Source organism: Labeo rohita, unplaced genomic scaffold (genome assembly GCF_022985175.1).
Source record: "Labeo rohita strain BAU-BD-2019 unplaced genomic scaffold, IGBB_LRoh.1.0 scaffold_875, whole genome shotgun sequence".
Lineage (NCBI taxonomy): Eukaryota > Metazoa > Chordata > Actinopteri > Cypriniformes > Cyprinidae > Labeo > Labeo rohita.
In genome coordinates this window covers 1-17,500 of record NW_026129827.1, presented here as the reverse complement: position 1 = coordinate 17,500, position 17,500 = coordinate 1, and the positions used below count along the sequence as shown (strand labels likewise).

The 17,500-nt window shown below is 37.4% G+C and overlaps 2 protein-coding genes, 1 long non-coding RNA gene and 1 pseudogene across 3 annotated transcripts in view; all 4 read right to left on the bottom strand.

Annotated features, from left to right (window-relative positions):
- LOC127162284 (deleted in malignant brain tumors 1 protein-like) overlaps positions 1-5,388 on the bottom strand; it is a gene marked incomplete at its 3' end in the record, with an annotated part of 21,909 nt that extends 16,521 nt beyond the window's left edge. The window contains 7 exon segments of the mRNA XM_051105059.1: positions 1-297; positions 432-471; positions 473-717; positions 910-1,174; positions 2,664-2,845; positions 3,574-3,788; positions 5,384-5,388. The exon segment at positions 1-297 is cut by the window's left edge and continues 18 nt beyond it. Coding sequence (XP_050961016.1) covers positions 1-297; positions 432-471; positions 473-717; positions 910-1,174; positions 2,664-2,845; positions 3,574-3,788; positions 5,384-5,388 — 1,249 coding nt within the window.
- A 3,140-nt stretch (positions 5,389-8,528) lies between these two features.
- Positions 8,529-9,867, bottom strand: LOC127162285 (uncharacterized). The gene is made up of 4 exons (XR_007827295.1): positions 9,818-9,867; positions 9,397-9,465; positions 9,175-9,237; positions 8,529-8,759 (listed from the first exon to the last, which is right to left on the bottom strand). It is a non-coding gene; the product is annotated as an uncharacterized LOC127162285 (long non-coding RNA).
- Positions 9,868-10,091: 224 nt separating this feature from the next.
- LOC127162283 (scavenger receptor cysteine-rich type 1 protein M130-like) lies at positions 10,092-14,037 on the bottom strand. Its single transcript, XM_051105058.1, has 11 exons — positions 13,812-14,037; positions 13,355-13,669; positions 12,767-13,093; positions 12,332-12,655; positions 11,941-12,258; positions 11,437-11,739; positions 11,258-11,329; positions 10,763-11,077; positions 10,431-10,640; positions 10,240-10,332; positions 10,092-10,096 (listed from the first exon to the last, which is right to left on the bottom strand). Exons 1-11 carry the CDS (start codon positions 14,020-14,022, stop codon positions 10,092-10,094), a joined length of 2,493 nt encoding a protein of 830 aa, XP_050961015.1. The 5' UTR covers positions 14,023-14,037.
- Positions 14,038-14,882: 845 nt separating this feature from the next.
- Positions 14,883-15,888, bottom strand: LOC127162286 (scavenger receptor cysteine-rich type 1 protein M130-like; annotated as a pseudogene).
- Positions 15,889-17,500: the final 1,612 nt, after the last annotated feature.

Sequence of the window (17,500 nt, the reverse complement as noted above, 5' to 3'; positions counted from 1 at the left end):
CATCTCGTCTATGAGAACATTCAGCTCGACTCCATGAAGAGATGGAACATTCTGAGAGTTTTGTTTCATTCCCGTCACAATCAAACACATCAGCCCAGATTTCACCACTTCCCTCTCCAAACCAGTCTGATCCCACAACAGACACAGCAATCCCACAATTCAGCTGTCTACAGAGGACACTGGCAGCTCTCATATCCCAGCATGCATCACACACTGTGCCCCATTTACTGAGGAACTGAAGCTCCACTCTTCCAGAACAAGAGTCTGAACTGTTTACCAGTTTAATATCTGTGTAACCTGAATAAAGAACAGAGAGGATAGAAACAAAGTAAATCCAGCTGACACAGAAGAAATAATACTTCATTTAAAAAATGAAGAGACACTGAATATTGATACTTTACCAGAACAGATCAGTCCCACAGTGTTGTCACTGGTGCAGTTGTGTTTGTGTGATGATGATATTGAACAGAAATGAAATCTGAGATTCATTTCCTCTGCACTGAATCTCTTGTGTCCACATCTGAGTGTCTCCTTTGCCAAAAGCAGCTGCTCCCAGCACCTGTACAGGAGCCCCACAGTCCAGCTCTCTACACACAACCTCTGCATCCTGCTGGTCAAAGGCAGCATCACACACTGACATCCACGTCTGATCATGAAGTATCTCTAACCTCCCAGAGCACAGGTGAGATCCATTAACAAGTCTGGAAGGTTTATGACCTGTTTATATTACATGAACGACAGTGCACAGTAATCAAAATGCTATTTGAAAGTAAATAAAAATGCTTTATAGCTAAATAACATACAATAATTTCTTTATATTAATTATTGGAAAAAAAAAAAAAAAAACAAAACACAAAATTAAGTCATCAATCCATAATAAATCTGTGGGCAACAAGTTAAATGATTTACCTGAACAGATGACACCAGCATCAGATTTGTGAGTACAGTCATGTATGCTCCATCCTGATGACCCACAGTTCTTCAGTGTAGACTCTGATCCAGAACATAACACAAGACTCATCCAGATTGGTCCTGATCCTGGTCCAAAATGAGCATCACCCAGAGCATCTACAGGTTCTCCACAGTCCAGTTCTCTACACACCACTGCAGCATCAGCCAAATCCCAGCCATTATCACACACTGTTCCCCACTGACCTCTATGATGAACCTCCACTCTACCAGCACAGCGACTGTTACCACCAACCAACCTCACATTTTTTTATCTAAATGACAGAAAAATGAAGAAAGACTATAAAAAGGTTATTTAAATAAAAGTTATGTCATAAAACTCTAGATGGCACAGACTGAATCAGTTTAAAAATCATGTCCTGTCTTTTATTTATCACTGGCTTCACTATACAAATAAGAACACTGATTATTATGTCAGTGACAAGTGACACATGTTATCTGTCTAGTGTTCCTGGGGTTTTTTTTTTTTTTTGCTTCAACGTACATCTGTTTGAATATAACAGTTTTGCACATTGCATTGAGAGTTAAGTTTTAAGCCCAGTCACACACAGATAGTTAAACATATTTCTTTGGACATATGTGCACTTAAAAGATTTTGGTCAGATCCCATCCCTTTACATTCATTCATGTGTGTGGACAAATGATGCAGCAGCTTGTTTTCTTACACTTAGCAAGTATTATTCTCTATTTATTGTTCAATTTCATGTATACATATACAAATATATGCAGCAGTAATATCCTAAATGCTCACAGCAGCTTGTCTGTGGGTAGTTTGAGTAAGTCTCTTTCCATGCGATATTTTTCAGCCTCAGTATAACAGATCTGTTTCCATCAAGACTGAACATAACTCTGAATTCTTACCAGCACACAGTAGCCCCTGGTAATTATCATGAGAACAGTTGTGTTTGTGCAATGGAGATGTTGGACAGAGGTGAATCTGAGATTCATTTCCTCTGCACTGAATCTCTTGTGTCCACATCTGAGTGTCTCCTTTGTCAAAAGCAGCTGCTCCCAGCACCTGTACAGGAGCCCCACAGTCCAGCTCTCTACACACAACCTCTGCATCCTGCTGGTCAAAGGCAGCGTCACACACTGACATCCACGTCTGATTATGAAGTATCTCTAACCTCCCAGAGCAGCGAGAACCTCCAACCAGCCTGACTTCTGAAAAAAAAAAAAAAAAAAATAAAAAAGAAAAAAGTAACTTCAAAAAAAAAAACAAAAAATCAAATTTATGAATAAATTATAATTTATTTTTAATTTAATGAAAATTCATTATGTGAAAACATATTATACATTTTCATTAACATTTTGAAAGTCCATAATTTTGAAAGTATGTAAAATAATTCTCATTTCAAATTTACAGTTATAATTACTGTAAACATCTGAATACAAAAATAATTTTTTCATAAAAAATTTTGATTGAAATTATAAATTTAGAGTTCAAGTTAATTTAAAAAGGGGCTGTTTAAAAATTTTTAAAAAAAAAGAAAATTTTTTCTGAAATGAAAATTTTAACAAAAAGGTTGAAATTTTTTGTAATGAAAAATGAAATTTGACAATTAAACTGTTTTTTGAGAATTTAGCTTACCTGAACAAATGACTTGAGCATTTTTTTCAAGACACACACATCATGATAAACTGATCCACATGGATCCACATTTCTTAAGTGTGGACTCAGATCCAGTACACACTGCATTTTTCATCCAGATTGGTCCTGATCCTGGTCCAAAATGAGCATCACTCAGAGCATCTACAGGTTCTCCACAGTCCAGTTCTCTACACACCACTGCAGCATCAGCCAAATCCCAGCCAATCACCACACACTGTTCCCCACTGACCTCTATGAAGAACCTCCACTCTACCAGCACAGCGACTGTGACCACCAACCAACCTCACATTTATTATGTCTGTGAAAACAAAAGAGAGAGAGAAAAAAAAATGATTAATATAGAAAAAAATGAAAATGTAAAAAATTTAAAATATAAAATAAAAAATGAATTAAATATAAATGTGATTTTAATTTTTGAATCCTACCAGTACACAGCAAAAACCAATGTTGTGTGCATGAGAACAGTTGTGTATGTGTGATGATGATGTTGGACAGAGGTGAATCTGAGATTCATTTCCTCTGCACTGAATCTCTTGTGTCCACATCTGAGTGTCTCCTTTGTCAAAAGCAGCTGCTCCCAGCACCTGTACAGGAGCCCCACAGTCCAGCTCTCTACACACAACCTCTGCATCCTGCTGGTCAAAGGCAGCGTCACACACTGACATCCACGTCTGATTATGAAGTATCTCTAACCTCCCAGAGCAGCGAGAACCTCCAACCAGCCTGACTTCTAAAAAAAAAAAATCAAACAAAAAAATAAAAAATATTTTTATAAAAATAAAAAAAAAATAGATTAAAATAATTAAAAAACATAAAGAAATAAATTCTTAAATAAATGGTTAAGTCAACATTTAAAATAAACTTTTAAAAATTAGAAGCAATATGTTTTGAATCTTACAGAATATGAAAATATGTAAAATACTTTACCTGAGCAGATGACTCCAGCATCTTTACTATGATCACAGTTGTTTTACCCCATCCTCATGACCCACAGTTCTTCAGTGTGGACTCTGATCCAGTACACATGACAAAACTCATCCAGATTGGTCCTGATCCTGGTCCAAAATGAGCATCACTCAGAGCATCTACAGGTTCTCCACAGTCCAGTTCTCTACACACCACTGCAGCATCAGCCAAATCCCAGTCATCATCACACACTGTTCCCCACTGACCTCTATGATGAACCTCCACTCTACCAGCACAGCGACTGTGACCACCAACCAACCTCACATTCACACAAGCTATATATTGAGCTGAAGCAAAGACAGAAAGATGATGGGGTTAGAATAAGGGTGGGAGAGGAAGAGAAAAATTAATGCATATGGTGACAAGTGGACAAATTTTGGAATACTACAATTCAATGTATACTGTTAATTTTACTGCCAGCCAGCCTCTATCTTCAACAAGGTTATACATTTACATTTTATAATTTAACTTTTATTCAAATGACAATTATTTTTTCATTCTGTCAGTAATACTTACAATTCAATGTATATCATGTTATAAAGTTATTATTGTAAATAATTCAGTGTCCCCAAATGTTAATTTCAATAATTTTAATAACCTGTGCATGCATCTTCATGTAAATGCTGTGACAAGTATTGGTTAGTCTAACAAGACAATATTTTTGTTTTATGATTAGTGACCATTCAGGTCAGGTGAGTCCATCATCTTACATGAAAATGAAACTTTGATCACAAGAGACTCAATCATATACAACACATCTAAAAATGAGCAATCTAAAAACACATTTTACAAATAATATTGACATGTAAAATAACATGTATGCAAATAACTTAATCTGTTTCATTCCTTGTTTACTCACCAGCTGTGATGAGTATTACAACTGAAGACAGTAAAATGAGTGTCAGGCATCTTCCCATCATCCTCAGCATGATTAACTCAACACCCAGTACAAGTTTCTCTGCACTGATGATACAGAAGTACAGGCATCCTCCTAATGAGAGAGAAAGAGGCCCAACACCCTCCAATCACACTCGCTATTACCTTATTAGACACAACAGAGGAAATCATCAAACAACTTCACTGACAAATCAGAGGACGCTTTTATGATTTTCTCCATATATATCAAAACTGTCAGTGCTGATTAACTCCTCCCCACACATTGAGATGCCTCACTTAGAGGAAGCAAACAACACACACACACAGATATATATATATCTTATAGGAGACAGGAAACTACAGTTTATTTACAGCATCAAAGCCCAACACCTGCAGAGAAAAGCACTGATAACTAACGCCATTTGTCCTAAAAATGTCTATTAGTGTATACATATGTTACACCCAACAGCCTCCAATCACACTCGCTATTACCTTATTAGACACAGCAGAGGAAATCATCAGACAACTTCAGTGCCAAATCAAAGGACACTTTTATGATTTTCACCATATATATATACATATATACAAAACTGTCAGTGCTGACTCCCAACACATTGAGACACCTCAGTGAAGGGAGGCACACACACACAGGCAGACAGATATAAATATATGCATGCAAGTATATAAGACTTACGGGAGACAGGAAACTCTCCAGTTTATTTACAGCATCAAAGCCCAACACCTGCAGAAACAAGATAAAAGCACTGATAACTAACTGAATATGTCCTAAAAATGTCTATTAGTGCACACACATGTTAGCATGATATTAACGCATAATAAACTCAAGTTAATAACGCATTATTAACTTTACAGTTAATAATATTTTTGTAAATATATGTTTATAAATGTTTAGCTTATTTTTTATGCAAAAATATTTCCTGTGACTAATGTGAAATCTACCTCATTCCGTAAATGGTTTCATAGGTCCAACAAAAGCCATAAGTCTCATACAGTGAAAAAAAGCATTTTATAGGGACATTCCATAGGTGTAATGGTTTTTATACTGTACAAACTGAATTTTCTATTGCCCTACACATACCCTACACCTAAACCTAGCCTTCACAGGAGATAAGAGAAGGAGAAAAAACTCATTCTGCATGATTAAGACCTAAAATATGTCCCCACAAGGTCAAAATTTACTGGTATTACTATCCTTGTGGGGACATTTGGTCCCCATAATGTGATAAATACCAGGTACACACACACACACAAAAATAAAAAATTCTAATGCACATAGAACTGTTTAATAGAAAACATGGATATCAATTCAAAATAATCAAGTTAATATAAAACGAATACATTTAAACAAACAGGGTCTCCATTTAAAAAGCTCTATTAAATCAACACTAAAGGTTCTTCAGCTCAGAGTGCATGCTGTGTGTTTTTGATCATCAGAAACTCCCTCTGCAGGACATTTTGTAAAGAAAATTTCAATGACTTCTGAAAAGGTTATAAAAGCAAAACATTTTTTCTCTCAAAAATTTGTACTGATTTAGGAAATTTAGGAGATTCAATATAAAACTAAAAAAATAAAAATATATAATTTTAATATATTTTTATATTTAATATAAAATATTGGTGGATTGCAAAAAAAAAAAAGCATACAGTATATAGAGCTACTTAAACTCTTTTGATAGCTGAAAAGTATTTGAGACAGTATTTGCTTTTTAGTTATACATTTCCTCAATGTTGTCCTGGCTGCTCACCCACATCATCACAGTCAATAAAACAAGATCAAATTCACATATCAATATATACTTTTAATTAAATTAGGTACATTTTAAAACTATAGCCCCCCTAAAATGACTGTGATCAGCTCCACTCTAACACAAATTCATGATCACCTCAGTCTCCTTTAAAGGGGTCATCGGATGCCCATTTTCCATAAGTTGATATGACTGTTTAGGGTCTTAATGAAAAGTCTATAATATACGTTGGTTAAAAATTCTCAATGGTAGAGTAAAACAACACCCTTTTTACCATGCCAAAATCAGCTCTGCAAAAATCATCTCATTCTGGTTAAGGCTGCTTTAAATGCAAATGAGCTCTGCTCGCCCCGCCCCTCTCTTCTCTCTGTGGAATGACAAGCCTGTTTACTTTGGCCGCATTTAGCCGCTGAACTTGCTAACTAGCACATTATTAGGAAAGACGATTGCAAAAAAATTCATAAAAAAACCCTTATACTCACTTCTGCTGTAAGTGAAGCTGGATCAAGAATGATTTTCGTGAAAACAGACGGATATATGTAGATCGGGAGGCGCGTTCCCTTCACAAACAAACTTAATCCACTGCATCTTCAGCGGCTCAGATGACGGGAGTAAATAACGACGACTGAGTTCATTATTACATTTAAGAAACACAACACCTCAATCGCTCAATCTGAGATATTCTTGTCTAACTTACATCCCTGCTCTGGCATTGAATCAAAAAGGGCGGACTGTGACAGCTGGTCTGTGGTAAGACCCTCATGTCAATCAACCATCGTGGGAGTGGCCTCTGTCTGTATTAGGCCCAAGCGGCAACCCCCCAGTCTCCCTCTTGAAGCCAACACGGAAGTGACTAAAAGTGCAATTCATCGACTGGCCGCTAGAGACTGGCAGCAAAACGGAGTCAATCTCATAGACTCCCCATGTTAAAATGCCCAACTTCACAGCAACTTCACAGCAGGGCATGGTTTCAGCAACCAGCTCCACCCACGTCCCACCTATTTGCCCATTTTCGATTATACGGGAGTGACGTGCAGTGACGCGATTCCAAGATGGCGACGGCCGACTCTTCAGAAAAATGCTCTTCAGAAACCTACGGGTGACGTCACTGACACTACGTCCATATTTTTTACGGTCTATGGTTAGGCCACAGTGACAGGCATCTGAGATTGGCTCGATTTGAAAAAGGGGATATTATTTTTACAGATTAATTAAAAACCACTGCATGGATTTTTATCATTATAGGGTAGATTTGTACATACACTACCAACACACATTAATGTTCAAACAACATGTAAAAGTGAACTTAGCATCCGATGACCCCTTTAAATTTTTTATTATGACAACGATGGCATGTCTTTCAGCTCGTTCTACAATTCGCAGACCGTGGCAGCGCAGAACGAGAGGACAAGGTGTGTGTTTATAGATAGAGTCATAAATACAGTTTACAACATTTCATGGAGGAGCAATCAGTTTTCAATCTACTGTAAAGTTTCGCTGCGTTCAACCCTTGTCACACCACAGCTGTTTCCTCCCGCGAAAATGAAGCCCTTAACACATATGAACACATTTAAAAAATTACTTTCAGTATAATACATTTTACAGTGCAAAGAGGTTTGCATACTTGAGCTAAAGAAAGAGAGTTCAAGAAATGCAAACAGTAAAATTTTGTGTTTGTAACTACAGTAAACAGGTGTGTGTGAGGAAGACTTGTATTTGAATTATTCAGTACTTAAATTTTATACCTATCTAGGCAATACAGTCAAATATAGCAATATGTTTAGTAAACCACCTCTATTAGTCAAACATTTTATTTATATATTTATTATTATTTTTTATTAGTATTCCCTCATTGGGGGCTGAGCCCCCGCCTAAAATGAAAATCCTAGAATTGCCCCTGCATACAACCATGTTTTTCCTTGAATTATATGTATTATATGTATTATATATTCTCATAACTTGCAAATCTGTGGCAAATATTCCACACTGTAGCTTTAATAAAGAAAAAAATAATTCTGGAACTTGTCCTTATTCATTATTGTGGTCTAAATCAAATTTGAAATATTTGATAAAAAAAAAAAAAAAAAAAAAATTCAAAATCATTTTTATTATTATTATTTATTTTTTGTTGCTAAATACACTCATAAGATTAATACATTTATAATACATAGCTGTGTGCAATAATCTTTTCTTTCAAAAGAACATAACTGTTTTCATAGAGCAAAGAGAGCAAAAAAGCATTTTGTTCTGTAGGTTTTTGAAATGGACACCAGTGATGATATGAGCTTTTTAAAATGATCACATAAATGTCAAAGTACAAAAGAACAAATTAAACCCTGTCTGTTTTATGAATTTGTTCTATATTTGTTTTGATGTATGTATCAAAAATGTGTCAACAGCAAACTTTGGCTAAATGTAATTGATTTGGTACATTCAACATTTGGTACATTCAACACTTTAAATGAAGAGCAACTAAAAGCTGTAATATGATGTGAGGCAGTGGGTGTGGTCACAGACTTAAATAGTCCCTCCCTGTTTTCCTGGCTCCTCCCTCAAATAATCATAGTCTGCTGTTAGAAAACAAGAGCAAATGTTTGCATTGCATTATAATTTTTAGTTATGAAAACTTGACATAATCAGTGTGAGATGAAGCAGGTCACAATAACCTACAACTGACATTCCTTACATTATCATACTCCTCCAGACCTCCCTCTGGCATAAAAGTGTCATTAATTACAAGAACAAAATCTCACACTGCACTTCAAAATACACTAATATATTACAATATACAAAAGACTAACTATATATATATATATATATATATATATAATATACAATAATAAATGTACTTAATTTGAATTTAATTGATTTGTATAATTATGTCTATACAATTTATAGAACACTATAATAAACTATAGTAAAAGAAATGAAAAGAAAAAAACACTGTACTAGGTTATTTAAAAAAGTAAAATATAAAACTCACACCTGTTTTTTGATTCAAGAGTTGTCTTATGATGACGACATCATCATAGCTTTCCGATATGTCACCTGCAAAATAAATAAATAAATAAAATAAATACATAAAAAAAAAAAAAATGCAACAATCAAATGACAATTTAAAATAATAAAATATACAATTCACAAATCATAATATAAATAAAATAGCTATAAACGTACATTCAAATAATAAAAATTAAAGAAATAAACCTCTAGTATGATGTGTCAGTCCAACAGTGATTATATCATCATAATTCTCTGCTGTGATTTGTTGCTCTTCTAAATGAGTTAAAAGCAAAAATATGAAAGAAAACAAAAACCTCATGAATGTCTTGAAATACATCATCTGAACAGTCCCAAGGTGTGGAAGCCATAGTATATGTGGAACAATTGACTCCAGTCATTAATTAATTGAAAACAATGCACAGCTGAGGTGGTAATGTGCATTATTTTGGAATAATTTTCTAATGGCCTGTTCTTGATTATTTTTTTACTTATTTTATTAAAAATGAAATACGGATTATGTTTTGTTCTGAATTGTATTTGTATGTATTATATTAAACATATATAACATAATGTTAAGTAATTTCACATTTCTGTGTGTTACATTATTACATTTTATTCCTCTAACCTGAAAGAAACTCAGCATCTTCATACCCAGAGTGCTGTTCTTCATAAACACACTTCCTGTTATTGGGAAGCAGAACCATAGAAATATGTTTACAATCACAAACCTCTGGAACATATAACACTATATTATTTCTAATGATATGCAAGGTCACACCATTACAAAAATTAACCATGGTTATTGTAGTTAAACCATGGTAAATTAATCATGGATTTGCTACACTAACCATACTTCAACCATGGTATTTGTAGTAAAACTTTGGTTATAGAAATGACAATCAATCTGCCAAAACAATTTTACTATTATAAAATCATGGTTAACTGGTAAAGGCACAAATTAATCAATGAGATTTACTCCACTCACCCCTATGAATAAAGTATTACCCTGTTGATCTCAACACATCAGACACTATAACATTTACTCACCTCTCTGAGTGAAGAGCCTGTGTTTATTAGTGGGTCTGTTTTGGATCTCCTCATAAACGGCCTCAGTTGTCATCCTGTGTCTCTTAGAGAGAGCTGTGAGTGTAGACAGACAAACCTGCTGTCAGTTCACAACACATGACTGATCACACACTGAATAAGACACAATATGACAGTCTCTGGATCTCTCCTACCTCTCCTCATCACTCTGTTCTGCTGAATCAGTATAAGCAGTGGCACTAAGAGCAGTAAGAGCACAACTACCAGTACAATCACAAGCACTGGGGGGACGGAGAGAGACACTTCTGGAGGAGTTTTTGGAAGAGTTACTGATGTTGAGTGCACTGGAGGAGAAACTGGAGGAGAAGCTGATGTTGTTGCAGGAGTAGTGGACACTGACAAATCTGTCAAATGTGCAAAAACACATTAAAAAAAAAAAAAACAAAAACAAATGTCTAAATTACACAAATATTATTAGCTCTTAAAATTATCAAATTAATAATATTTGTCAGTATTTTCTTGTGACCTGCACAGGTGAGTCCAGCGTGCTCTTTGTGGGAGCAGTCAGTGTGGTTTTTCAGGGAGAGAGGACAGTCCCACAGGTGAATCTCATTCCCTCTGCACTCGACTCTGTTCAGCCACACAACACCTTCACCAGCACCAAAGACTGAATTCCCATCAGCCCTCAGTGCTGCTCCACAACCCAGCTGCCTGCAGACCACCTGAGCATCACTGATGTCCCACTGATCATCACAGACTGAGCCCCACACAGCGTTATGATACACCTCCAGCCTCCCAGAGCACCGGCCCTCCCCTCCACTCAGTCTGAGAGGAACATGATCTAAAACACACATCATAGACTCATAGACAGATTACTGCCCAACAGATTACTGTTAAAATGTTGGCAGTGGGGTAAGTGTGTGGTTTGAAAATACATTCTATTGATGCCCCCAGAAGACAGTAACATATACTGTAACAGTGTTATTATGTTATGATGCTCTTTTCCATCAAATAAATTTACCTGAACACTCTCTCTGGTGAGCAGTTGTGGGGCATGACAAATAGCTTCTAGGGGAATCATGACTCTCCTGTTCTGTAGTCACAAGTTAATTCAATATTATGTGTATATAATACATTTCATGTATTTGCTCAAAGCATTTAAATTACTGTGGTATTTTTGACTGAAGGAAAATGTCTCACCTGAGCAGGTGATTTTGGCCACTTCATCAACATCACAGTCATTCTGTCCCCAGGGTAAAGATGGACACTGCCACAGATTTGAATCATGTGGTCGACATTTCACTTTATCCAGCCAGTTAGGAGCTGATTCCAGTCTTGGTATAGAATTAGAAAAAGCACCAGATCTTCCACAGTTCAGCTCTTGACAGATCAGACTCGCTGTGTCTCTGTCCATCTGGTTCCAGCACACATTACCCCAGGATCCATTGTAGAAAACCTCCACATTCCCTTCACAGCCCTCAGTTAACCTGATCTCTTTAAACTCTTGAAAAGAAAAAAATGAGATTTTAAAATCACAAAATAGAAAAATCTGAACATTTGGGCATTATGGACATGTGAATGTGTTGTTGAAATATCTAATAACCTTATTTAAATTTTACATTTAAACTAGAATAAAATGTAAATAAATAAAATGTATAAATAAATATATTTATTATAATAAATAAATCTATTTATACTGTATACCTGAGCACACAACTCCTACATCCTCCTTGTGATTACAGTCATGTTTTCCCCAGCCTGGAGAAGAGCAGCTCCACAGGGACGTCTCATTCCCCTCACACTCCACCTCATCCAGCCATATGGGTCCAGAACCAGGACCAAACCAGGCTGGTACCTGCTGGTTACTGAGGGCCACTCCACACTGCAGCTGTCTGCACACCACATGGGCATCTTTAATATCCCAGGAGTCATCACACACTGTCCCCCATGAGCCGCTGTGAAAAACCTCCAGCCTCCCTGCACAGTCTCCCCCAGAACCCACCAGCCTGATGGACCCACGACCTGATATTCAGAGAAAAAAAACATTATTAATCAAGAAAAACTGAAGAATCTGCCCAGATGTTGTTGTTCTCACCAAGGCAGGTGATTGACAGCTGTTGTGTGGAGCTGCAGTTGAGAGTTTGTGGAGAGCTGCAGTTCCCCAGATGAGCTTCACTCCCAGAGCACTGGAAGCCCGTCACACACTCATGACTGTGTTCAGGACTGGATGAAGAGGAGCCGTAGAAGTTCAGCACAGAGCCACAGCCCAGCTGTCTGCAGACCACAGAGGATTCAGTGAGACTCCAGGAGTCCAGCAGAACTCTCCTCCAGACCTGATGGATGAAAACTTCCACCTCCCCCTCACACTGTCTCTCTCCAGACAACCGCACCAGACCATCATGAAGAGCCAGAGAGGAATCTGAGGAGAAGATCTGATGCTTTACTCAACTGGTGGAACAAAGTATTGTAGATAGAGCGTACTGAAATTGTTGTTTTCAGTATTTTGTATTTCTTTATTAAATAAGTTTACCAGAGCAGATGACTCCAACATCTCGTCTATGAGAACATTCAGCTCGACTCCATGAAGAGATGGAACATTCTGAGAGTTTTGTTTCATTCCCGTCACAATCAAACACATCAGCCCAGATTTCACCACTTCCCTCTCCAAACCAGTCTGATCCCACAACAGACACAGCAATCCCACAATTCAGCTGTCTACAGAGGACACTGGCAGCTCTCATATCCCAGCATGCATCACACACTGTGCCCCACTCATTGAGAAACTGAAGCTCCACTCTTCCAGAACAAGAGTCTGAGCCATTTACCAATCTGAGATCAGCGTAACCTGGACAAACAACTTTTGTCAACGAGACCCATTACAAAAATAATATCTATCATATAACATATGTTGATTGAGAAAATTCTTTATTATGTTTGTGATGTAAAGAGGGGTTAAATAATTCTTAGCCATTCAGTTACAATGCAAAAAATGAAACAATTTAGGGAATAACTTTTCCTTTTTGGGTGAATTATTACTTTAAAATTGATTACTGCAAATCTTACATTAAAAAAAAAAAAAAAAAAAAACATGAAGAGACACTGAATATTGATTCTTTACCAGAACATTTCAGACCCACATTATTGTCACTGCTGCAGTTGTGTTTGTGTGTTGATGATATTGAACAGAATGAAATATGAGATTCATTTCCTCTGCACTGAATCTCTTGTGTCCACATCTGAGTGTCTCCTTTGTCAAAAGCAGCTGCTCCCAGCACCTGTACAGGAGCCCCACAGTCCAGCTCTCTACACACAACCTCTGCATCCTGCTGGTCAAAGGCAGCGTCACACACTGACATCCACGTCTGATCATGAAGTATCTCTAATCTCCCAGAGCACAGGTGAGATCCAGCAGCAAGTCTGGAAGGCTTATGACCTGTTTATATTACATGAACCACAGTGCACAGCAGAGAAAACACATACAATACAGATGAAATGCAGACAGAACATGTAACAATACAGCTATGTTAGTACAAAAAGTTCTTTGCATAAACACAAATACATGGCCAATTATTTACCTGAACATATGACCCCCGAATTTGCATTGTGAGTACAGATATTTATGCTCCATCCTGATGATCCACAGTTCTTCAGTGTAGACTCTGATCCAGTACATAATACAGCACTCATCCAGATTGGTCCCGATCCTTGCCCAAAGTCATCATCAGTCACAGCATCTACAGGTTCTCCACAGTCCAGTTCTCTACACACCACTGCAGCATCTGCCATATCCCAGAAATCACCACACACTGTTCCCCACTGACCTCTATGAAGAACCTCAACTCTACCAGCACAGCGACTGTTACCACCAACCAACCTCACATTATTTCTATCTACGTGACAGAAGAATGCAAAGAAAGACTGGGAGTAAAATGTAGAATATTAAAAAGATTAAAAAGAAAACTTTCATTTTACTTTATTTCTTACCAGCACAGAACAGTCCCTGGAACATATAACCTGAGCAATGTTTTTTATGAAGGGATGTTGGACAAAAGTGAATCTGAGACTCATTTCCCCTGCACTGAATCTCTTGTGTCCACATCTGAGCGTCTCCTTTGCCAAAAGCAGCTGCTCCCAGCACCTGTACAGGAGCCCCACAGTCCAGCTCTCTACACACAACCTCTGCATCCTGCTGGTCAAAGGCAGCGTCACACACTGACATCCACGTCTGATTATGAAGTATCTCCAACCTCCCAGAACAACTGGAGTTTCCAATAAGTCTGGCACCTGAAGTAGCAAGAGATAAGAAATTTGCCTATTCTGCATGTGTTTTGATTGTAGGGAAATTCATCCTCATGTAAATCCAAATTCTTATGAATTTATTTATTTTCATGGAACACAGAAAGAATATTTAAAGAATATTCTTGTCAATGCGATACAAGTGATTGTTTTTTTAGAAAAAAAAAAAAAAAAAAAAAAAAAAATGAATTAAATTAATGTAATTTTATTAGAGAATGCACACACCTCATATACTCATTATGGTTTCTAATTTTGGAAAAAAAAAAAAAAAAAAATATCTTGTGCTCCACAGAAGAAAGTTATTCTGGTTTGGTTTGGCATGAGAGTGAATAAATATTCTTATTTTTGTTTTATCTACCCCTTTGGGCAGGTGGACCATGAGTATAAAAGCAGACTGGACTTTGGAGCAGCTTACCTGAACAGATGACTCCTGCATCTTTAGTATGATCACAGATATATGAACCCCATTGTACTGATCCACAATTCTTCAGTGTAGATTCTGATCCAGTACATAACTTGCGATTTGGCCAGATTGCTCCTGATCCCGATCCAAAATGAGAATCAAGGAGAACATCTACAGGTTCTCCACAGTCCAGTTCTCTACACACCACTGCAGCATCAGTCATATCAAAGTCAATACCACACACTGTTCCCCACTGACCTCTATGAAGAACCTCCACTCTACCAGCACAGCGACTGTGACCACCAACCAACCTCACTCTCACATTGTCTGTATGGTTAAAAAAGACAGATAAGAAAAAAATTCTCACTATTTATTTTAACTATGTCTGTTGCCAGTTCTCAATTTGCTATTAACAAATCATTACCTATGACTAATTTCAGATTATGTAGTTGATAAAAAGCAATATGTTAAGTTTAGTTAATTGGGTATGCCAATAATAAGGAATTATGGGTCCCTATAACAAAATGTTACCAAAATGGTCATGTAGGGGAAAAAAAAAAAAAAAAAACCTATGCAAGTAACATTTATTCTTGATTTACAGCCAATATGTTAATAACAGGCATGAACACTCAAACCTGCACACTCCAGTCCAACACTGTATTCATGTGAACAGTTGTTTTGTCTGAAGATGTTGTTGGACAGAGGTGAATCTGAGATTCATTTCCTCTGCACTGAATCTCTTGTGTCCACATCTGAGTGTCTCCTTTGCCAAAAGCAGCTGCTCCCAGCACCTGTACAGGAGCCCCACAGTCCAGCTCTCTACACACAACCTCTGCATCCTGCTGGTCAAAGGCAGCGTCACACACTGACATCCACGTCTGATTATGAAGTATCTCTAACCTCCCAGAGCAGCGAGAACCTCCAACCAGCCTGACTTCTAAATAAGTAAACATATCAACAAAATCATGCCTTATTTTAAAGGTAAATAAGGGGATATATCTCTGCCTGAATAGAGCACCTGAGATCTTGAGGAATTGCTATGTCTACTGCTTGTGTATGCCAATGAGATCCACAGGGCCAGTGGGTTTTCCAACATGTTTCAATCAGGTTTTTTATGTTAATTATTTACCAGATGAGAAGGTGAAAATAGTCATGGAATGAGTGAATTTGGCATATCTGTTTTCTATAAAAATACAAAAAGTTTTTAACTTACCTGAACATATGACTTGAGCACTCTTATCAGGACATTTGTCGAAAAATTGTATGGATGCACATTTTTTAAGTGTAGACTCTGATCCAGTACAAATTGCAATTTTCATTAAGACTGGTCTTGATCCTAGTCCAAAATGAGCATCACCCAGAGCATCTACAGGTTCTCCACAGTCCAGTTCTCTACACACCACTGCTGCATCAGCCAAATCCCAGCCAACACCACACACTGTTCCCCACTGACCTCTATGATGAACCTCCACTCTACCAGCACAGCTACTGGTACCATTTACCAGCCTCACATTTATTATGTCTAGGAATTTAAGAAACACAGAAAGGAAATAGTAAAAGTAAATGGATATCAAAATAAAAAATAATTCATTCATTAAATTATTAAATAAAAAATACTGCTTTGTTGCATTTTGAACTCCTACCAGTACACAGCAAGCCAATGCTGAACTCATGAGAGCAGTTATTTTCATGCGATGGTGACGTTGGACAAAGGTGAATCTGAGACTCATTTCCTCTACACTGAATCTCTTGTGTCCACATCTGAGCGTCTCTTTTGCCAAAAGCAGCTGCTCCCAGCACCTGTACAGGAGCCCCACAGTCCAGCTCTCTACACACAACCTCTGCATCCTGCTGGTCAAAGGCAGCGTCACACACTGACATCCACATCTGATCATGAAGTATCTCTAACCTCCCAGAGCAGCGAGAACCTCCAATCAGCCTGACCTCTAAATAAAACAACACAAATAAACAACAACAAAGAAACCTTCATTTACACATACTCAATATAGTAATAACTTACAACTTATGTACATATTAGAAAACAGTATGTAGCTCAAAAGTTTTACACATATGTTACTTAGAGTTAAGGGTGCTCCGATTAATCGGCTATCGATCATTGTCGGCCGATAATGCCTCGGGGATGTTTGATCGGTGGTCAAAGGCCGATCTCATAAACCGATCTAAAGCTGATGATGCGCCTGCCGTAAGAGGTTTGGTACAACATGCAGCGGCACCGTCTCAGGCGCTTTTCGGCGCGGGTAAAACAATTATAATGCTTAAGGTGGGGTACAATTAATGTGTCTTCATTTAATAACTTATAAAGTAATTTGAAAACCTTATGTGAGCCGTAATTTCACAAACAGCACCAGTGAATGACCGCGCGCCTCCTCTTTCACTCTCAAAAGTGCACACATGGGTTCCAATCACCACATCGCGTCTGACTATAAGCGAGCTGCACAGTTGATACAGGAATTGTTACTTGCACAACAGAATCAGTGTCGCATTGTCGCTTAAGTTTGTGAACTGTATTTCTTTTGAATTATTTCCAGTGTTTAACCATTCAGG